The sequence below is a fragment of the Terrapene carolina genome, unplaced genomic scaffold (genome assembly GCF_002925995.2).
Source record: "Terrapene carolina triunguis isolate 2854851 unplaced genomic scaffold, T_m_triunguis-2.0 Scaffold210, whole genome shotgun sequence".
Taxonomy (NCBI): Eukaryota; Metazoa; Chordata; order Testudines; family Emydidae; genus Terrapene; species Terrapene triunguis.
The window spans coordinates 14,944,449-14,963,470 of NW_020664561.1; the positions used below are offsets into that span (position 1 = coordinate 14,944,449).

The 19,022-nt window shown below is 43.1% G+C and overlaps 1 protein-coding gene across 2 annotated transcripts in view; it reads left to right on the forward strand.

Annotated features, from left to right (window-relative positions):
* The window catches only part of LOC113407224 (protein SMG7), a 100,884-nt gene that overhangs the window by 78,392 nt on the left and 3,470 nt on the right, over positions 1–19,022 (forward strand). Inside the window, exons 15-19 of one of the 2 annotated variants that reach the window (XM_026655451.2) lie at positions 9,969–10,113; positions 12,117–12,499; positions 13,444–13,815; positions 15,595–15,744; positions 18,406–18,486. In XM_026655451.2, coding sequence (XP_026511236.1) covers positions 9,969–10,113; positions 12,117–12,499; positions 13,444–13,815; positions 15,595–15,744; positions 18,406–18,486 — 1,131 coding nt within the window. The remainder of the gene's footprint in view (positions 1–9,968; positions 10,114–12,116; positions 12,500–13,443; positions 13,816–15,594; positions 15,745–18,405; positions 18,487–19,022) is intronic. The other variant, XM_026655452.2, reaches the window with a different exon arrangement.

Below are 19,022 nucleotides of genomic sequence, written 5' to 3' on the forward strand. Positions count from 1 at the left end.
GTCTCGGATGACGACCCAGCACATATTGTTCAATTTAAGAACACTTTTACTGCAGATTTGACAAAATTCAAAGACTGTACCAAATGTGAGATTTCTAAAGATAGCTACAGCACTTGACCCAAGGTTTAAGAATCTGAAGTGCCTTCCAAAATCTGAGAGAGACGAGGTGTGGAGCATGTTTTCAGAAATCTTAAAAGAGCAACACTCCGATGTGGAAACTACAGAACCCGAACCACCAAAACAGAAAATCAATCTTTTGTTGGTGGCATCTGACTCAGATGATGATAACGAACGTGCGAGAGTCCTCCATGCTTTGGATCGTTATTGAGCAGAACCCATCATCAGCATGGCAGCATGTCCTCTGGAATGGTGGGCGAAGCATGAAGGGACATATGAATCTTTAGTGCATCTGGCACGTAAATATCTTGCAACGCCGGCTAGAATAGTGCCAGGCGAATGCCTGTTCTCACTTTCAGGTGACATTATAAACAAGAAGTGCGCAGCATTATCTCCTGCTAATGTAAACAAACTTGTTTGTCTGAGCGATTGGCTGAACAAGAAGTAGGACTGAGTGAACTTGTAGGCTCTAAAGTTTTACATAGTTTTATTTTTAAGTGCGGTTATTTTTTGTACGTAATTCTACATTTGTAAGTTCAACTTTCATGATAAAGAGATTGCACTACAGTACTTGTATTAGGTGAATTGAAAAATACTATTTCTTTTGGTTTTTTTACAGTGCAAATATTTGTAATAAAAAATAAAGTGAGCACTGTACACTTTGTATTCTGAGTTGTAATTGAAATCAACATATTTGAAAATATAGAAAACATCCAAAAATATCTAAATAAATGGTATTCTATTGTTTAACAGAGCAATTAATCAGGTTTTTTTAATCGCTTGACAGCCCTAATTTTTACTACTGTTAGCACTACATAATCTGCAAAGCTTGAGTATAGACTGAATTCTGTTCTGCCTCATATATTAACTTGATTCAAGACAATAGGGATGCATAGGTGTACATGAGGACAGAAACTGACTTGTAGAATCTTACTGCTGGTGGTTCATGAGCCAGCTAACACAGCTTGACTTTCAGATACCAGATTGTTGTAAGGCTGAGAGTTAATAAGCCACCTTTTTAACTTGTAACTGAGAATATTTGGTAAGGAGTCACTGATGGACTCAACCCTAGAACTCCTAATGCCATTTTTAGTACCACCCTTTTGTAGAGAACCATTACATTTTGAGGGACCCCAAGGATCTAGGAAAAATCACTTCAGCTGTCTAGAAAGAGTGAGTGTGTATCAGATCCATCAGCTGCCTTTGCTACAGTATCTATGATGTTGATACAGCTCCTTTTTTGGCAGTGATTGATAGACTTACTCTGCGGTGATTCAATTTATTTTCTTTGAGGGAATCAGAGAGTGGCTTTGGACAACTGGTCTTCTGCTCATTCTCTTCTTAGGGCTTTCTTGAACATTCATACTTCATCTAATGCAGAATGTAGTGCAGTTGTGTATCTATATTCCAAAGATGACACTAACATTTCATTTCTCGTTTCAATTCAAGGGGTTGATCATTACCCCTTAATTGTTTGGGTCCTGGCCATCTTAAGACTGCATGTCTCCTCAGCACTCCCCCGACAGTTGAAATTCTGATGAGGGTCATGAGCTGACATGTCTCAGATTCAAACAGGGACTGTGGAGGCATAATTTTTTCAGTGGCATGTTTAGACTAGAGTCAAATTCCCTCCCTTTGTTGGTCTGACAGCTTTAGTTTGACTTTAGGTCATTCTGCAAAGCCCATCTCTTTGCTCAGGCTTTCCCTGAAGGAACTGGTTGTTCTTTTGTGGTGGGGAGGTGAAGTACAGAAGAAATTGTCAATCTTACATTTTTGTTTTCATAAATTGTAAGTGAAGCAAGACTAGTAAGAGTAAGTTAGACATCACAAAAATAAACCAGGGGAAATTGGCTAGATACTAGGACAGTTCTTTACAAATTCCAGTGAAACGGGAAGGATTACACTAAAAGATAACGAGGAGTCCTTGTGGCACCTTAGAGACTAACAAATGTATTTGGGCATAAGCTTTCGTGGGCTATGACCCACTTCATCAGATGCATGGAGTGAAAAATACAGTAGGTAGGTATAAATAATATACAGCACATGAAAAGATGGGCGTTACCTTACCAAATGGGGGGTCAGTGCTAACGAGGGCAATTCAGTCACGGTGGATGTGGCCCATTCCCAACAGTTGACAAGAAGGTCTGAGTATCAACAGAGGGAAAATTTACTTTTTGTAGTGACCCAGCCACTCCCGGTCTTTATTCAGGCCTAATTTGATGGTGTCAAGTTTGCAAATTAATTCCAGTTCTGCAGTTTCTTGTTGAAGTCTGTTTTTCAAGTTTTTTCATTGAAGAATGGCCACTTTTAAGTCTTTTATTGAGTGTCCAGGGAGATTGAATTGCTCTCCTACTGGTTTTTGAATGTTACAATTCTTGATGTCTGATTTGTGTCCATTTATTCTTTTGTGTAGAGACTGTCCGATTTGGCCAATGTAAATGGCAGAGGGTAGGGTTACCATATTTCAGCAAGCAAAAAAGAGGACGGGAGAAGCCCCTGCCCCTCCCACTTCCTGCCCCCCTCAGAACCCCCAACCCTCCCCCCGCTCCTTGTCCCCTGACTGACCCCTCCTGGGATCCCTGCTCTTAACTGCCCTCCAGGACTCCACCCCCTACCTAAGCCTCCCTGCCTCTTGTCCCCTGACTGCCCCCCCGGACCCTACCCCCTACCTGTACCCTGACTGCCCAAAACCTTATCCACACCCCCTCAGAAAGCCTCCCCCGTCTCTTGACTGCCCCCTCCAGAACCTCCCTGCCCCTTCTCCGACCCCCTGTCCCCCTTACCCTGCCGCTCAGACTAGCGTGCTGGGGAGGCGGAGCAGGGGGAGGAGCTCCAGACTGCCGGTGCGAACGGCCAGCTGGTGATCTGTGAATGCAGGGAGGGAGGGAGTGCTCTCAGCTGCAGGGGAGAGGAGGGGGAAGCGGAGGAAGGGCTCTCTCTGGCTGTCAGAGCCCCATGTAAGTGGCACTATCCGGCCGGCTGCCCTGTCAGCCGCGCGCACTCTGCATGGGGGGGGGGAACGTCCGGACATTTACAAATTCCCCCCGGATGCTATTTTTAACTCTAAAAGCCGGACATGTCCGGGGGAATCCGGACGAATGGTAACCCTAGCAGAGGGGCATTGCTGGCACATGATGGCATATATCACATTGGTAGATGTGCAGGTAAACGAGCCCCTGATGGTATGGCTGATGTGGTTAGGTCCTATGATGGTGTCCCTTGAATAGATATGCGGACAGAGTTGGCAACAGGGTTTGTTGCAGGGATTGGTTCCTGGGTTAGTGTTTCTGTTGTGTGGTGTGTAGTTGCTGGTGAGTATTTGGGGGTCTGTCTGTAAGCGAGGACTGACCTGTCTCCCAAGGTCTGTGAGAGTGAGGGATCATCCTCCAGGATAGGTTGCACATCCTCAATGATGCACTGGAGAGGTTTTAGTTGAGGGCTTTGGTGATGGCTAGTGGCGTTCTGTTACTTTCTTCGTTGGGCCTGTCCTGTAGTAGGTGACTTCTGGGTACCCTTCTGGCTCTGTCAATCTGGAATGGGCCACATCCACCCTGACTGAATTGGCCTTGTTAGCACTGACCCCCCACTTGGTAAGGCATCTCCCATTTTTTCATGTGCTGTATATTTATACCTACCTGCTGTATTTTTCACTCCATGCGTCTGACAAAAGCTTATGCCCAATAAATTTTAGTCTCTAAGGCCTGGTCTACACTGGGGGGAGGAGGGGATCGACCTAAGATACACAACTTCAGCTACGAGAATAGCGTAGTTGAAGTCGACGTATCTTAGGTCGACTTACCTCGCATCCTCACGGTGCGGTGTTGACTGTTGCCGCTCCCCTGTTGACTCCGCTTCCGCCTCTCGCCGCGGTGGAGTACAGGAGTCGACGGCAGAGCGATCAGGGATCAATTTATCGCGTCTACACTAGACACGATAAATCGATCACTACCCGCCGATCCAGCGGGTAGTGTAGATGTACCCTAAGGTACCACAAAGACTCCTCGTTGTTTTTGCTGATACAGACTAACACAGCTGTCACTAAAAGATAAACATACATAAGGAAAGGGAGAGTGCCTTAATTTACATCCTCTTCTAGCCCTCTCAGTGTACGAGTTACTTCAGCTTACTCAACTCACTCATCTAGACTCTCATCAGCTTACCATCATGTAACTTATACTGCTTTACCTGTAACTGGGGCCCTACCAAATTCACAGCCATGAAAAATGCATCACGGACTGTGAAATCTGGTCTCCCCCCGTGAAATCTGGTTTTTTGTGAGTGCTTTTACCCTATACTTTTGAATCTTGGCCCACTCAATCTAAGGAAATCAGAGTTGGTGTACAATAACTAGTGTGGAAAGCCCAGAAAAGAGGGGTGTAGCAGGTAAAATAGGAGGGTGTAAGGAGTTGTTTGCTCAAGTGGCATAGTAGATTGCGCTTATTAGCAACTCTTTGGCTGCCAGCAAAAAGTTGCTATTATCAGAGAGTTGCTAATAAGCAGAAGGCAGATTTGCAAGGCAGCAGCCAGGGAAGAAAGCATTGGGACATGCCTTTTCTGGATGTAGCCATGCAAACCTGACTCTGGCAGGGCAGCTGCAGTCTGGATGTTGGGACTTTCTATGGGGAGCTGAGGGGCTCATGAGGTTGCACCATACCTCTTCCTAAACTCTCCACGGGTCAGGGATCAGCACATCCCAGTGCTTTCTTCCTGGTATGCAGTCTCTTGGCAAGGCTCAGGGAGAGGTACTGTGCCACGCTGACATCCGGGATGCAGCTCCCCTCCCTGTTACTGCCCTGCCCACAACCTTCCCGCCCATCCATAGCCCCATACCGCCTGTGCAGTCCCTGTGTGCGGGGAGGTTTGCTGGGCTGCAGCCCCAGAAGGAAGAACTGGGATGGGATGGGCTGAGCACTGGCAGCAGGCAGGTTTGGGGGGGTTGCAAGCAAGGAAGGCCTGTCCCACCACTTCCTTTCCTGGCAGCAGCCTTGCAAATCTGCCTGCGGTGGGGCCTTTCTTTAAAATAAGGGATGTGGGGAGGGGTGCTAATAAGTGGTGTGCCGTTGCCAGTATCCAAATCCCATTAACATTGATGTTAATGAGAATGGAATTGGCAACATTTTGCTGGGACGCATTAACTGGAAGTTGCTAACATCAGAATTGCCATTAAGTGGAATCTACTGTATACCATCTTACAAGTCACTGCTACGTTTGGCCTATGTATCCAACTAGAAGTGGATGAGAGACTACTTGATAACTCTCACAGAGAGGGCTGGAGAAAGGTACAACTTACATCTACTTATATTGGCTCCTGAATTTGGCTTTGTTCTCTGGGTAGAGTTTAATGTTGTTTCATTCCTGATAGTGAGTGGCTGTATTTACTGTGCTGTTGGGCAGTTTAAGAGAAACTATGGAAGTACATTGTGCTTCCCAGAGCAGTTTCAACACTGGTGTATTGAATATTAGCCAGATTTCTGGCTGCAGACAACTGTCCAGGCAACGGGGGTTTGTGAAGTCAGCTAAGCCTTATGTTGAAGGGACTGTCCAGCTGCCCTGTTCAGGCAGCATTCCATCTCCTTTGCAAGCTAGAGCAGTACAAGGGGGGGTGAAGCCAAGGGACAGGATATAGCCCAATGTGTTTAAGATAAATAATAGTTCAAATTTAATAGCACCTAATTGTATAATTTTCTCAAAGATAATTTTTCCCATTTCACAGATAAGGGAAATGCTTGCTCAGTGGCACACAGAGTATGACAGTGTGGAATAGACTGATTCCCTGAATCCTGCTCTAAGCACTAGACCATGTTATCTCACCTGGGAGCAATGAATCCAATAGGGCAGTAGAAAGTGTAATGGAGATTTTCTTAGGGAATAAGACACTTGGTAGAATGGTCTCTGATGTAAAGCTGACTTTCTCCAAGTATCCTGAGGTTCCCCATTAATCTCTAAATCAGACCCGATCAATCAGTCGATGCAGCTAATAATTGTGTTAGTGATTTAAATTAAGTGGTTTATGGAACTGTAATATTAAAGACTTGCGTTGGGCTTAATGTTGCTAAGACATTTTGTTTATGCACGAATATCGCATAAACCAATGCTGAAGAAATGACAGGCTTGCTGGCTGGTAAATGCGTGTCCTGGTAGCATGTTTACTGTATGAGGGGCACTGTTTGGTCATAGTATTATAAAGGTAACCTGCAAAGGAAAAAATTTACACTTCTAATCTGCTTTACGATAGATAAAGAATTTTTATTTCAATGGGATTACTTTTGTTTAAAGTTAAGCATGTGTATGAGTGTTTACAGTACCTTGGACTAAAGTTTGTCACTTTTTCAGTGACAAAATCTGTCACTGGAAAAAAAAAAAGTTACTTTCAACACTAACAAAGCTATTAACTTTTTAAATACACACAGGCCACAGCTTTCAAAAATAGAGGTCTAAAATTAGGCACCTAAATCCATATTTAGGCACTTAAGGGTGGAATTTTCAAAGTCACTTTAGTGACTGAAGAGCAAAGTTGACTTCAAACCCTGGAGGAGTATAGCCTGGTGAAAATAATGCATCTTTCTTGACTTGTGGAAATTCAGTATATCAAAAGGTGATGTTGGCTACAGATATGTAGTTTATCAGCTTTGTGGTTGAGAGTTTATGGCATCCTCACAGTAAGGTTGATAATGAGGCTCTCTTTTTCAGCATAAATAAGTGTTTAAAATGTAAATTATTTTGGATTTTTTTTTTCCCAATATAAAATCTCAAATTCTGCTATTTAGGAAACTAAAGAAACAAACAAATATAAAACATCCACTTCAGCAAGTTAAGACTATAAAATGGTAAGAAAGTTAAAAACTAATGACAAAATCTGATTAGATTTTTAAAAAATCTAATAAAATTATCAGTCCTGCAAGCAGAAGAAATCCATTTTGGGAAAAACTTCAAAGCCTACTTCAGTACATAAAGAAATAAAACAGGACAGAAGACCCCTTTTTGCGGGTCACCTTCAGAACTTTTGTACAACATTGATGTTTTAATTTTCATTTTATGAAAAATACTTTGGGGATATTCAAACGTTCCTATTGCCTGATTGCGAAGAGGGTACTTGTTTTCATGTAGCTATTACACAATAGTTTGAAAGGGGTCTGCTTCCAAATCAGTCACAGTAATAGAGTTGCCAGTAGAATTAGGAACTTGAGGTGCACACAAGAAACAAAACTCTGCATGTTTTCTGACTAGTAAAATTTATTTGCTAAACAAACAAGATCACAAACCCTGTAATACATCAAAGGAGATGGAGCCAATACAAAATGGCTAGCACTTGCATATTCGCATCATCTCTTGTGAGGAGCCCCAGAATACATGAGGTGATCTGCGTGTGGTTGTCAAATCAACGCAACCAACATGTTCGACTGCCCTCAGGCTGGGTCTTAACTCGAATAGGGTGTTATGCCAATGCCCACCGTATCTTATACATATTCAGTGATGTTAAAACCTTTTCCCTTATAGGTACTTCTACCCTCAATAAAATTGGAGTCCCTGTCTTCAGTCGCTCAATTTGTCTCTTACGTCATACTTATTAGCATTTACATCAATTAGTTGCCATGGTACATCTGCAGTTAGTACATGTTTTAGTTAAGCTCAACATCCTTTAAAATTTCCCTAAAATTTCCAAAAATATACTTTTGTGGTACCTCACTTCGCTTTTTCCCATCACGTACCACTCTCATTTACTGTAATACTTACCTTGTGACTCAAGGTCAAACTGTCGATTAAAAACCACTTACCCAGTAACTACGTACATCAACACTTTATGCCTAGGCCTTAGTTATGCAAAGCTTATTGTCATACAGACTTGTGACCTGTAGGCCCTTGTGTTACAGCCTTATGACTTCTGAATGACTCTTACCTCTATGCCTGTACTGTGTAGCACTGGAAACTAAGTAACTTTGTATTGCATGAGAATGAGGAAGTGAGTGGCTAGACATTGTAGTGTGCATTTTAATGCACATCACACATACTCAAGGCTGTGTGTGTATAAAGTAGTTATTCAGTCCCTTAGATTCTTACATAATTCTTTGAATCTGCTACATAATTGTTTCCCCAAATCGAAATGTTCATCATGCAGTACAAAACCTTTGATTACCCGTGTGACGGGGTTGGATCACAGAAACCCCCTTGGGAACTGCCACCCGATTTGCCGAGACTACCTCTGAGCCTTGTCCCTACCAGTTTGGGACTCCAGAACCCTGCCTTGTTTGAGCCAGACACGCTAGCCTTCTACAAACACAGACCCAGGTCTGAAACATGTCCCACAAAAGTTGCAGGTTTAACTGAAAACAGCTTAAGAAGTGTTCCTGTCTCCAACACTCAGATGCCCAGCTCCCAATGGGGTCCAAACCCCAAATAAATCTGTTTTACCCTGTATAAAGCTTAAACAGGGTAAACTCATAAATTGTTGGCCCTCTATAACACTAATAGAGATTCACAGCTGTTTGCGTGTCCTCCCCCCGGTATTAATACATACTTTGGGTTAATTAATAAGTAAAAAGTGATTTTATTAAATACAAAAAGTAGGATTTAAGTGGTTCCAGGTAATAACAGACAGAACAAAGTGAATTACCAAGCAAAGTAAAATAAAACATGCAAGTCTAAGCCTAGTATAGTAAGAAAACTGAATACAGATAAAATCTCACCCTCAGAGATGTTTCAATAAGTTTCTTTCACACGCCTTCTTTCTTGGACGCCTTCCTAGTCTGGGCACAATCCTTTCCCCTGGTACAGCTCTTGTTCCAGCTCAAGTGGTAGCTAGGGGATTTCTCATGATTGCTGTCCCCTTTGTTCTGTTCCACCCCCTTATATATCTTTTGTGTAAGGCAGGAATCCTTTGTCCCTCTCTGGGTTCCCACCCCTCCTTCTAAATGGAAAAGCACCTGGTTAAAGATGGAGTCCAGTTCAGGTGACATGATCACATGTCACTGTAAGACTTCAAGCCCTCATTCCTCCCAGCCTGACTCACAGGAAAGCCTGCCTGCAAACAGAGCCATCCACAGTCAATTGTCCTAGTTGATGGGAGCCATCAAGATTCCAAACCACCATTAATGGCCCACACTTTGCATAATTACAATAGGCCCTCAGAGTTATATTTCTAGTTTCAGATACAATAATGATACATACATACAAATAGGATGACCACACTCAGTAGATTATAAGTTTTGTAATGATACCTTACAAGAGACCTTTTGCATGAAGCATATTCCAGTTACAGTATATTCACCCTCATTAGCATATTTTCATAAAATCATACAGAGTGCAATATCACAACCTGAAAATGTGGGGGCAGCATAGAATTGAAATTAATATCCAATAACACATGATACTGTGCTGGTTGGGGCTGAGTAGAGATTGGAAAAGAACTGGTGTTCGGGTAGGGAGGCTTGCACCGAGGGACCACTCGAGGGACCTTTTAAATAATTTGGGTCAAATGAGCTACATAAAATATAGGGCCTGGCATATATACTGCATAATTTAGGATGGAGCAATACATTGGGAGAAGTCTTGCTGCAGCTTCTTTTCCAGACTGCATTTGTTCTTATACACTGTGAAGTAGGGAAGTACTACTGTCCCCATTTTACAAACTGGGAACTGAGGCACAGACAGGCTAAGTGACTTGCAGAAGGTTGCACAGGAAGCTTGTGGATCTCCCCAGTCCTCATGCCCTAACTACTTGGACCATTCTTCCCCTCTGACTATCTGGACAGAGTGAATATATCTCAATCTGGGCCTTCCATTTCAGAACTGAGATGATGTGGATGGCTGACAAAAATTCTGTAACTATTTTTATGTGATTTCTTTTGATATAGGTAAAATCTCAGACTGAGATGAGGAAAACTCCGGTGTCCGAAGCCAGGAAAACACCAGTAACTCAGACTCCAAGCCAGGCAAGCAACTCCCAGTTCATCCCCATTCATCACCCAGGAGCCTTCCCTCCTCTTCCCAGTCGGCCAGGTAAATCAGCTGATTCTCATCTGAAGCAGCACTTACTACTAACTGCATAGAAATTCATGTGATGAAAGATATATTGAAGCATCCCTCAAGGCAGCAACAGTTTTAGTAAAATTATCATTTCAGGTTATGGACCTGACTTAAGCATAATAACCAGAGGTTGTAGTTGAACTGAAAAGTAAGATAAATAGGGTTCCTTATATTTTGGAATTACATTCCATGCCATGATGTCTGTATGGTTTACATGCAAATATAGCACATCACTTAGGTTTTGCTGTTGAAGGACAAGCGTCTAACTTTATAACATGAAACTGCTGTAGTCTGCTCTTGTATTTACTTATAATATGACAAACTGAATAAAACAGGATTTTAAGCAAAGATGCTTCACTTAGGAGTGAAGTATTCAAAAGATGAGCCTGGGAGCTTAGATTCATAACTTTGTTAGACACTAACAATCATGGACTCAATAAAAGCACTGGATTTATGGCTCATTACAACAATCTATAACCCAGTAACCCTCCTTTGTCCTGAGACTGCAGAAGTATTAACTGCCCACTTCATCTTGAATAGTCACTTACAACATGTTAACTCCTTACGCTAAACAAGCTGTTCCACCTTATATGTAGCCGTGACACCTTGAGTGTCTTTCCCAGACCTGGAGAAGAACTCTGTGTAATCTCGAAAGCTTGTCTCTTTCACCAATAGAAGTTGGTCCAATAAAAGATATTACCTCACCCATCTTGTCTCGGTATACAATACTCTCATAACTGCATAGCTGATCTTTTATATTTTATCTGCTTTACAGCCAAGTTTCCGCTGAAGAAGGTGTGGTGTTAATATTTGTGTTAAGCTATATTGTCTAAATATGTTTAATGATTTGCTGCTGCCGTTTCTCAGGGTTTTGATATATCCACATAAACAGAGGGATCTTGCAGCTTTAAGTGCCACTATCATGTTTACTTTCTCCATGCTGCTTGCCCATGGAGCACTTGCAGAGCCCACCTTCCCCAAGTGGTGCTGCAGCTATTCCAAGTAGCAGTTGACCAAAAGTGGGGATGGAGAAAGAGGACTATCAGTTCTTACACTAAACTCAACTGAAAATCTGGGTTGGGAGGAGCAGCTTCAGTCCCTTGTCTTCCTCCCCAAACTGCAACAATATGAACTGCAAGAAAAGAAGAGTTAGGCCATGTCTACATGCACAGCGGTGCAGCTGCACCGATGCAACTGTGCGGCTGCAGCATGCGTGGTGAAGACACTATGCTGACAGGAGAGAGCTCTCCTGGTAGCGTAATAAAATCACCTCTGAAAGTGGCAGAAGCTATGTCAGTGGGAGAAGCTCTCCTGCCGACATAGCGCTGTGCACATGAGCACTTATGCCAGCATAATTTGTCACTCGGGGGTGGTTTGTTCACCCCCTTGAGCGACATAAATTATGCTGGCATAAGTTGTAGACATAGCCTTAGTCTTGCTGAAAGGAGGACTTAGTTCTGTACCCACTTTACTCTTTGGATAAATTAAGTCAGGGACTGGAGACTACCTGGGCGTGGGGTGCATCTTGATAGGTTGCCAGTCCTCCCTCCAGCATTGCAGTGATTCAGTATCAGACAGAATGTGGGATGGAGGAGTGCCCTGAGAGTAGTAGATTGAAAATCTCAGGATGGTGAAGGCAAGAAAGTTGGAGAAAAAGTAGAAACAAATAGGTTAATTTTAGTGTGGAGAAATTTCAGGGCGTCTCTCCAGTTGACCATAACCAGTAACTAAAAGGATAGCTAAAAAAAATTCAGAAATAGAACTTCCCTCTAAAATATCAAACCCCTTCCCCTGATTTTTGAGTGTGTGAGAATGTCATTTGGGGGAAATACAAAGTCTCACAAATGTGGAATTACAGCTCATATTTACAGTCTTCATGACTGAAACACGGAAAATAGGAAACCATGATGCGTATCCTGCATTGCTTAAGACGTGTGGCTTCCTAATGGTTAAAGGTGTGTTTTTATGTTTTCTAGGGTTCCCACCTCCAGCATACGTTATACCTCCTCCTGTGGCTTTCTCCATGAGCTCAGGTTACACCTTCCCAGGTGGTGTTTCTGTTCCAGGAACCTTTCTTCAGCCTACAGCTCACTCCTCTGCAGGAAACCAGGTGCAAGGTGGGAAACAGTCCCACATTCCTTACAGCCAGCAGCGGCCCTCTGGACCAGGGCCAATGAACCAGGGACCTCAACAGACAGCACCACCTTCCCAGCAACCCCTTACATCCTTACCAGCTCAGGCAACAGCACAGTCTGCAAGCCAATTACAGGTCCAAGCTCTGGCCCAGCAACAACAGTCCCCTACAAAAGCTGTGCAGGCCCTAAGGAAGAGCCCACCACACCACTCTGGATTCCAGCAGGTAAACTTAAAACATAAGAACTATAAAATTCTTCAAGCATCCATGAAAGGGAAGGGATGCAGTGGCCAATATTTTTAAAAATAGGAGCGCAGGTCCCATTGACGTCAATAGGACTTGTGCCCAGAAGTCACTTAGATCCTTTTGAAAATCCTGCCTTTGGGCGCTTAAATATGGATTTAGGACTATGGACTTGAAGCTCCTATTTTTGAAAATTTTGGCCAGTATAGTATGGCCAAAGTGTGCAGGAGGGTATGGCTTGGTGCTGTGGACTATTGGCTCTATAATTAAAGCTAGCTATTGAGGTCTGAAATGTTTCGTATGGCAGACAATGTATTCTGTATTCTCTCTTCTGCATATGTGTACAGATGGCTAAAAGGTGATCTTTTTGACTAGATGTTTCTGCTTTAGGCTTTTCCAGACAGCCCGGTGGTTTCCTGCCTAACTAAGGAGGCTGGCCCTGGATCTTTCCCCATAACTAATCCCTCCTATCCTTTTTAGTTAAATGCATCACAACATTGGTTCCTTGCCATCCATTAGTTATACACTCAGCACTTGAGAAATCTCCTTTTGAACATTGCTCCGTCTGAAATCTGTAGCTGAGAGAGACTCCACCCCCACCCAAGGCACCTCAATTGGAGGTCTGAGTCAGCACCTCGGTTGGAGGTCTGTGAAGTCTGCAAATTGAAATGAGGATGACATTTCCCAGGTGTTACCTCAGAGCTTGAGTAGGGAGTGTGAAGTGAGTGCTCACTGAAATTCTGAACTTTGGTGAATAAGAACTGAGAGAAACACGCTCTGGGATTTATAAAAGGAGAATCTGTAATCTACCAGCGGGCATGGCCACCAGGAATGAACGTCTGAATAGAACAGATAGTCGTTCAGTTAACCTTTATGGTAATATTCCATTGTTTATGCCTCATGGTGAAAGTGTGCATCTCTTTTAGTATCCGCAGGCAGACTCATCAAAGCATCTCTGGAATCCTCCTCACGTCCAAGGCCCATTGGGAAAGATCATGCCTGTAAAGCAGCCCTATTATCTTCAGGCCCAGGACCCCCTAAAACTGTTTGAACAGTCATTACAGCCTCCTGTGATGCAGCAGCAGCCTCTGGAGAAAAAAATGAAGCCTTTCCCCATGGAGCCATATAACCACAACCCCTCAGAAGTCAAGATGCCAGAATTTTACTGGGACTCCTCCTATGGCATGGCTGATAATAGGGTAGTGATGGCACAGCAGGCTAACATGGATCGAAGGGGGAAACGACCACAAGGAGTCTTCCGCCCAGAGCAGGACACTGTGCCCAGGATGGCTTTTGAGGTAAACATACTATTTTGTTAAGTGGTGAAGATCAGCCGCAAGACTCTGATGTCCCTAAATGTGAAACTCCAATTTTTGGCCATATCCTCTAGCAAGAAATGCCTAAATGTGGACCTGTTTCTGGCCAACCCCCCAACAGGGATAATACCATATTGTACTGCCTTCTGGAAAGTGGTTCACTTGAGATTCCAGCCACCAGTACTGGATTTGCCACTCAGTTGGTCTAATTATATGGGAGCATATTCTTGGGGAAACTGTTGGTTCAGGGTACTGTAAGTTGCACTCAGTGTAGAAGTGACATTAACCTCTGCACTAAAGCAAGAATTTGCTGCTTGATGGAAAATGGAGAATTCATGCCACATTCTGATTTTGGTGACAGGCTCCCCTCCCTCCTGCAAGAGACCCTGTTAGTGATAGACCAGGTTGAGAGAGATCCTATTGTCTAGGAGCAAAGAACAAAAAACCTTTTCAAACAATTGAAATTTAATTACTGCCTTCTAAACAAGCTGCTAACCTGCACTTGATATCTTCGGTGCATTGACTCACCAACACATCCAACCTAGGCTGGAAATTAAAAAATAGCCTTCTGCTTCAGTTTCCTTTTAAACTCCACCAAACAGAAATGGGTGACCTGTTTGCCTGGTCCATTGCTTTGCCAGACTCATCCTTTGCTTCTGCTCATCCAGTTGTGCCTCATATTGCTGTTACAAATATTGTGGTTAATTTCTGTTCTGTTAGTTCTCCAGAAGAGAAGTCTGGGGTGCAAATGCTTTTTGGTATTGCTTACAAGGAAATTGAGGCAGAAACCTGGTTTCCATTTTTAACCTGGGGTCAGGTGTACTTGGGTGAGTACTGAGGATTAAGAGGTCAGTTCAGTTCCTTGAAGGAGAAGAGCTAGACAGTGACCAGGAAACTGCCTCATGCCCTAATGTCAGGTTGTGTTTTTAGATGGAACAATGCCAGTGTCCTGATCTCACCCCCATCCATGGATCTCATCCATGCTGCAACTTTTGATTTGGCTGCTTGAAGCATGAGCAGAGACTATGCCACACAACCCACCTGTGGCTGATTTAATGATTACACACACAATGTGAGATGGCTAATTCTGTCCCCTCCCTCTTTCCCAGGTAGGGAAACCTCCTTTTGCCCAATGGTGCCTTCACTTGTGGACCATAAGAGTAAGGGCCATTAGAGGTGGAAATGTTTTTCTCATGAAAACTAAACTTAACCATACAAAAATAACCAAAACAGAAATGTAATTTGCTTATAACTTAAAAACAAAAACAGATTGGCTATAGAAAAAAAAGGTGATTTTTCTTATCAGAAAACCAAACTTCAGATCCGGGTTTTCCTTGCCTTACAAAATGTGGAATGAATCCATTAGTCTGTAGGTCACTAATATAACAGGGAGGACATTCTCTAAATTAGTTACCAGTCTCTGACTGAAAACTTCAACTTAATGTAAAACTGCATCATTCTGCTGAATACGCATAAGGACAAGATATTAGTTTTGTTATCAGTTCAGCATTCTCTTTCCATCCCCTCTTCCTTGTTTCTCTCCTTATGTTGCGCTGTCCTTTATGGTCTTGTGCTTCTTTTGCATGCTGCCTTTTTAACTGCTTTATAATATTCCTCTCTTCTGGACACTATTATGTCTTGCCTTATTTGTGGTTATTACGGCTTCTCTTCTCTTTCTGTGGCTTCCCTTCTTGCTCCTATTCTTGCTTTTTTCTTTTCCCCTCCTCTGCTGCATCTGACTGTGCTCCTTTCTGTCACTAGGACCCCAAGAGCTCCCCTCTGCTTCCTCCGGACCTGTTAAAGAGTCTGGCTGCCTTGGAGGAGGAGGAAGAGCTGATTTTCTCTAATCCTCCTGATCTTTACCCAGCTCTGCTGGGGCCTCTCGCCTCTCTTCCTGGACGAAGCCTCTTTGTATGTATTTGACTTAATTCTGCTGCTTCTCACTCTAATTCTGGCATCTCTTTTCTGTGAAGTTGTAAGATGTGTGAAATTTTGTTTTCCCTTGTTGAGTTAGTCTCTGCCTGAGAGTTTAAACAAGCTGATGGCTCATTAGCTCAGGATAATTGAGGAGGAGATTTATAAAGAATAGAATAGCTATTGATCCAGTTCCTGGACTCTTGGTTTGTTCAGAATTCAAAATAATTGCTTTGGTTAAAAGTGTTAAGTCCACAGGCAAAACATTGATGCAGCATCTATAAAACTATGCTTTCCACAGTGGAATAGGCTTGGTTACTCACAAGGTTCTGTTTTATCCATATGTAAAATCATTGTTTTCATCCCTTCTATATGTTACATCATATGAAAAAACTAATCCTTTAAAAATGCAAAAGGATCACAGAAGGAAGAAAATACTTTTTAGAAAAGAATTGGAAGTATGTGGATAAAGAATATAAGGTTAACTTTCAGTCTTGTAGATTACAATAAGGTTTGGCAATGTGGGAAATCTTGAATGTTATGTTTTAATAGCATACTAGAGCCTTCTTAATTGACATTGACCGCGGGAACCATTGAAAACTGCTGAAGGTTGTGAATTAGTAACAGAATATCAATTAAAAAGCATTATTTCATATTTTATTATGGCAATTGTAATTTAAAGTTACAATTGACTAGTTAAATGCCCTGTAGAATATCTTGTAACAATAATGAACTCTTAGTAATACTTAGATTTTTAAAATGAAGAGGCACTTCTGAATGCATTGGGAGCCTCTAATTCATACATAACACAATAAATCAAAGAAACAAAGTCTTCACACGGTTCTGAACAACCAGCAGCACAAATATAAAACAAATTCCCCCCTTCTTAAAGCTTTTATTCCCCCCGTATTCAAACTAATCTTTGCTAAGAAGTGGAAGGAGGCCAGTTTAGTTCATGTGCCAGTTAAGTGGTGTGGAATTGCCAAGTTTGGTATTTGAATTCTAAAACATTTTCAAAGTATCAAGTTGTCACCCGGGCAAAACCCAATAAGCTAGCATCTGCTTACTATAAAAACTGACAGGGGAATTCCTGGTCAGCTGACAGGATCAAACACAAAGATGTTCCTGATACAAAGGCCTAAATTCTAGGGAAGGACTACAGTGCAGGCTGTAGTGTAATCCAGAGGATTTTATTTTAAATATAACAAAAAATATAATGGACAACCATACTGAGATGTTATGAACTTAACAAGGTATTGAGTGATGCACCAATTTTAATTTTAACTTTATCACACGCAATTCATTTGTGACTTACACAGTCATCCTGAACTCCGTGGCACTGGCTGCTCACCGGCACATAAATGTTTATATTATGTGGATAGATCCAACTTCCTGAAAATTGATTCACATTCATTCTCCATTCCAAACAGGCACATCATGCCAAAACACCTCGTGCTGGTTTGAGGTGCATTATTGCTAACTCCTCAACGCTAGCAGTTACATAGAGCAGAAGGGAGAAAAACTAGTGGGGACTCAGTTGAGGGATGTAAAGTTAAAAATGACAAGAGATTCCCTGCTGTCTGTGGAGGGTGACTGCTGGCATTGTACTGACTCTCCTTGTTTCTAGCTGCTAAACTGCTTTATAATAAACTTAAATACATAGAGCAGTAGTCTCCAACCTTTTTATGCCCAAGATCACTTTTTGAATTTAAGGGCAACCCAGGATCTGCCTCGCCCCACTCACTCCATCCCCCCTCTCTCCATTGCTTGCTCTCCCCCACTCTCACTCACTTTCACGGGGTTGGGGTTCGGGTGGGGTGCAGGCTCTGGGCTGCGGCCGAGGGGTTCTCTGTGGGAGGGGGCTCCGGGCTGAGCGTGGGGCAGAGGGTTGGGGTGCAGGAGGGGTGTAAGCTCTGGGAGGGAGTTTGGATGCAGGAGAGGGTCTGGGGTGCAGGAGTGGGTACAGGGCGCAGGGCTGGGGCAGGGGTGCAGGAAGGGATATGGGGGCTGGCTCCAGGAGGCTGCAGGTTGGGAGGTGGAAGAGAAATGCTGGTCCAGCATAGCTGGGCCTGCTGTACTCATGCTACTCCTGGTCTTAATGCTGCAGAGCCATTCATAACTTGCCCATTGAAGGGAGCGGCACTTACCTTGGGCAGCCCCAGCCCCACGCTGCTTCCGGACGCGGCCAGCGCAGTCCCGGCGGGGGAGGCGGGGCAGGGCGGGGGGGTCTCTGCGCACTACCCCTCTCTGCAGGCACCGCCCCCACAGCTCCCATTGGCCAGAGTTCCTCTGAAGTATCAGTTACTGACAAAGGCCAAAAGCAAGACACCAGACTTGATAAACCAGTGGCCTAATCCAGCATGATAAATCATAAAATGAGTTTGGTTGAGATTTCACCTCAAACTTGGTGTAGTTGCTGGTGCTGCGGCATTAAGTGGATTTCAGTTAATGTGATGGGTTTGTGACACTCTTCTGCATGTATCAATATTTGCTTCATCCCAATGTTGGAAAATAACTTGTAAAATATTTTTGATAAACAACTTGCTTTAAAGTATTCTGGTGATTAAACAACTTGTCCTTAATGTGGCATAATGTGCTTTCTGTCTTTCACAAATACAATAAACATCTAATGACATCTTTCCCTTTTGATCTCTGAAGAAGTCCCTATTAGAAAAACCATCGGAGTTGATGTCTCAGTCATCTTCTTTCCTGTCCCTCACTGGCTTCTCCCTAAACCAGGTATGTAAACACCAAGAACTCTTAGCCCTTCAGTATTGGAAACTTCCATTCAGCTCTGGTCATATTATAGAATCAGGGTTGTTACACTAGTTCCAAAAATGTACACAAGCTGGAAAAGAATTCCCAGCTGTAATTTTATTCCTTACAGGTAGATGTTTTTTGGGTTTTTCCATTCTAACCTACTAGACACACTGTCTGGTCCCCTGGTCTCATTTGTTTGTTCCTTCTTTGTCTCCTCTTAGGGCCTGATTCTGCAGGCCAACAGTCAAAACTCCCGTTGACTTCACTGGGAGTCTTGCCTATGTAGGGCCTCAGGCTTGACCCTTAGTGTGTATATCTTTCCTTCTTTTCATTGTCTGTTGCTTGCATGTTTCCCACTAAGGACTGTGAGCACGGTCCACTGACCTAGTTAGGATTTTGTGGTACACCTGGGGAGATGATTCAGGAAGTGATAGGAGTTTATATAAGTAAAATGATTATAAAGGAGATGGGGTAAGGGGGAATAAACATGGAGTTCATGAAGTGTTTTAACCCAC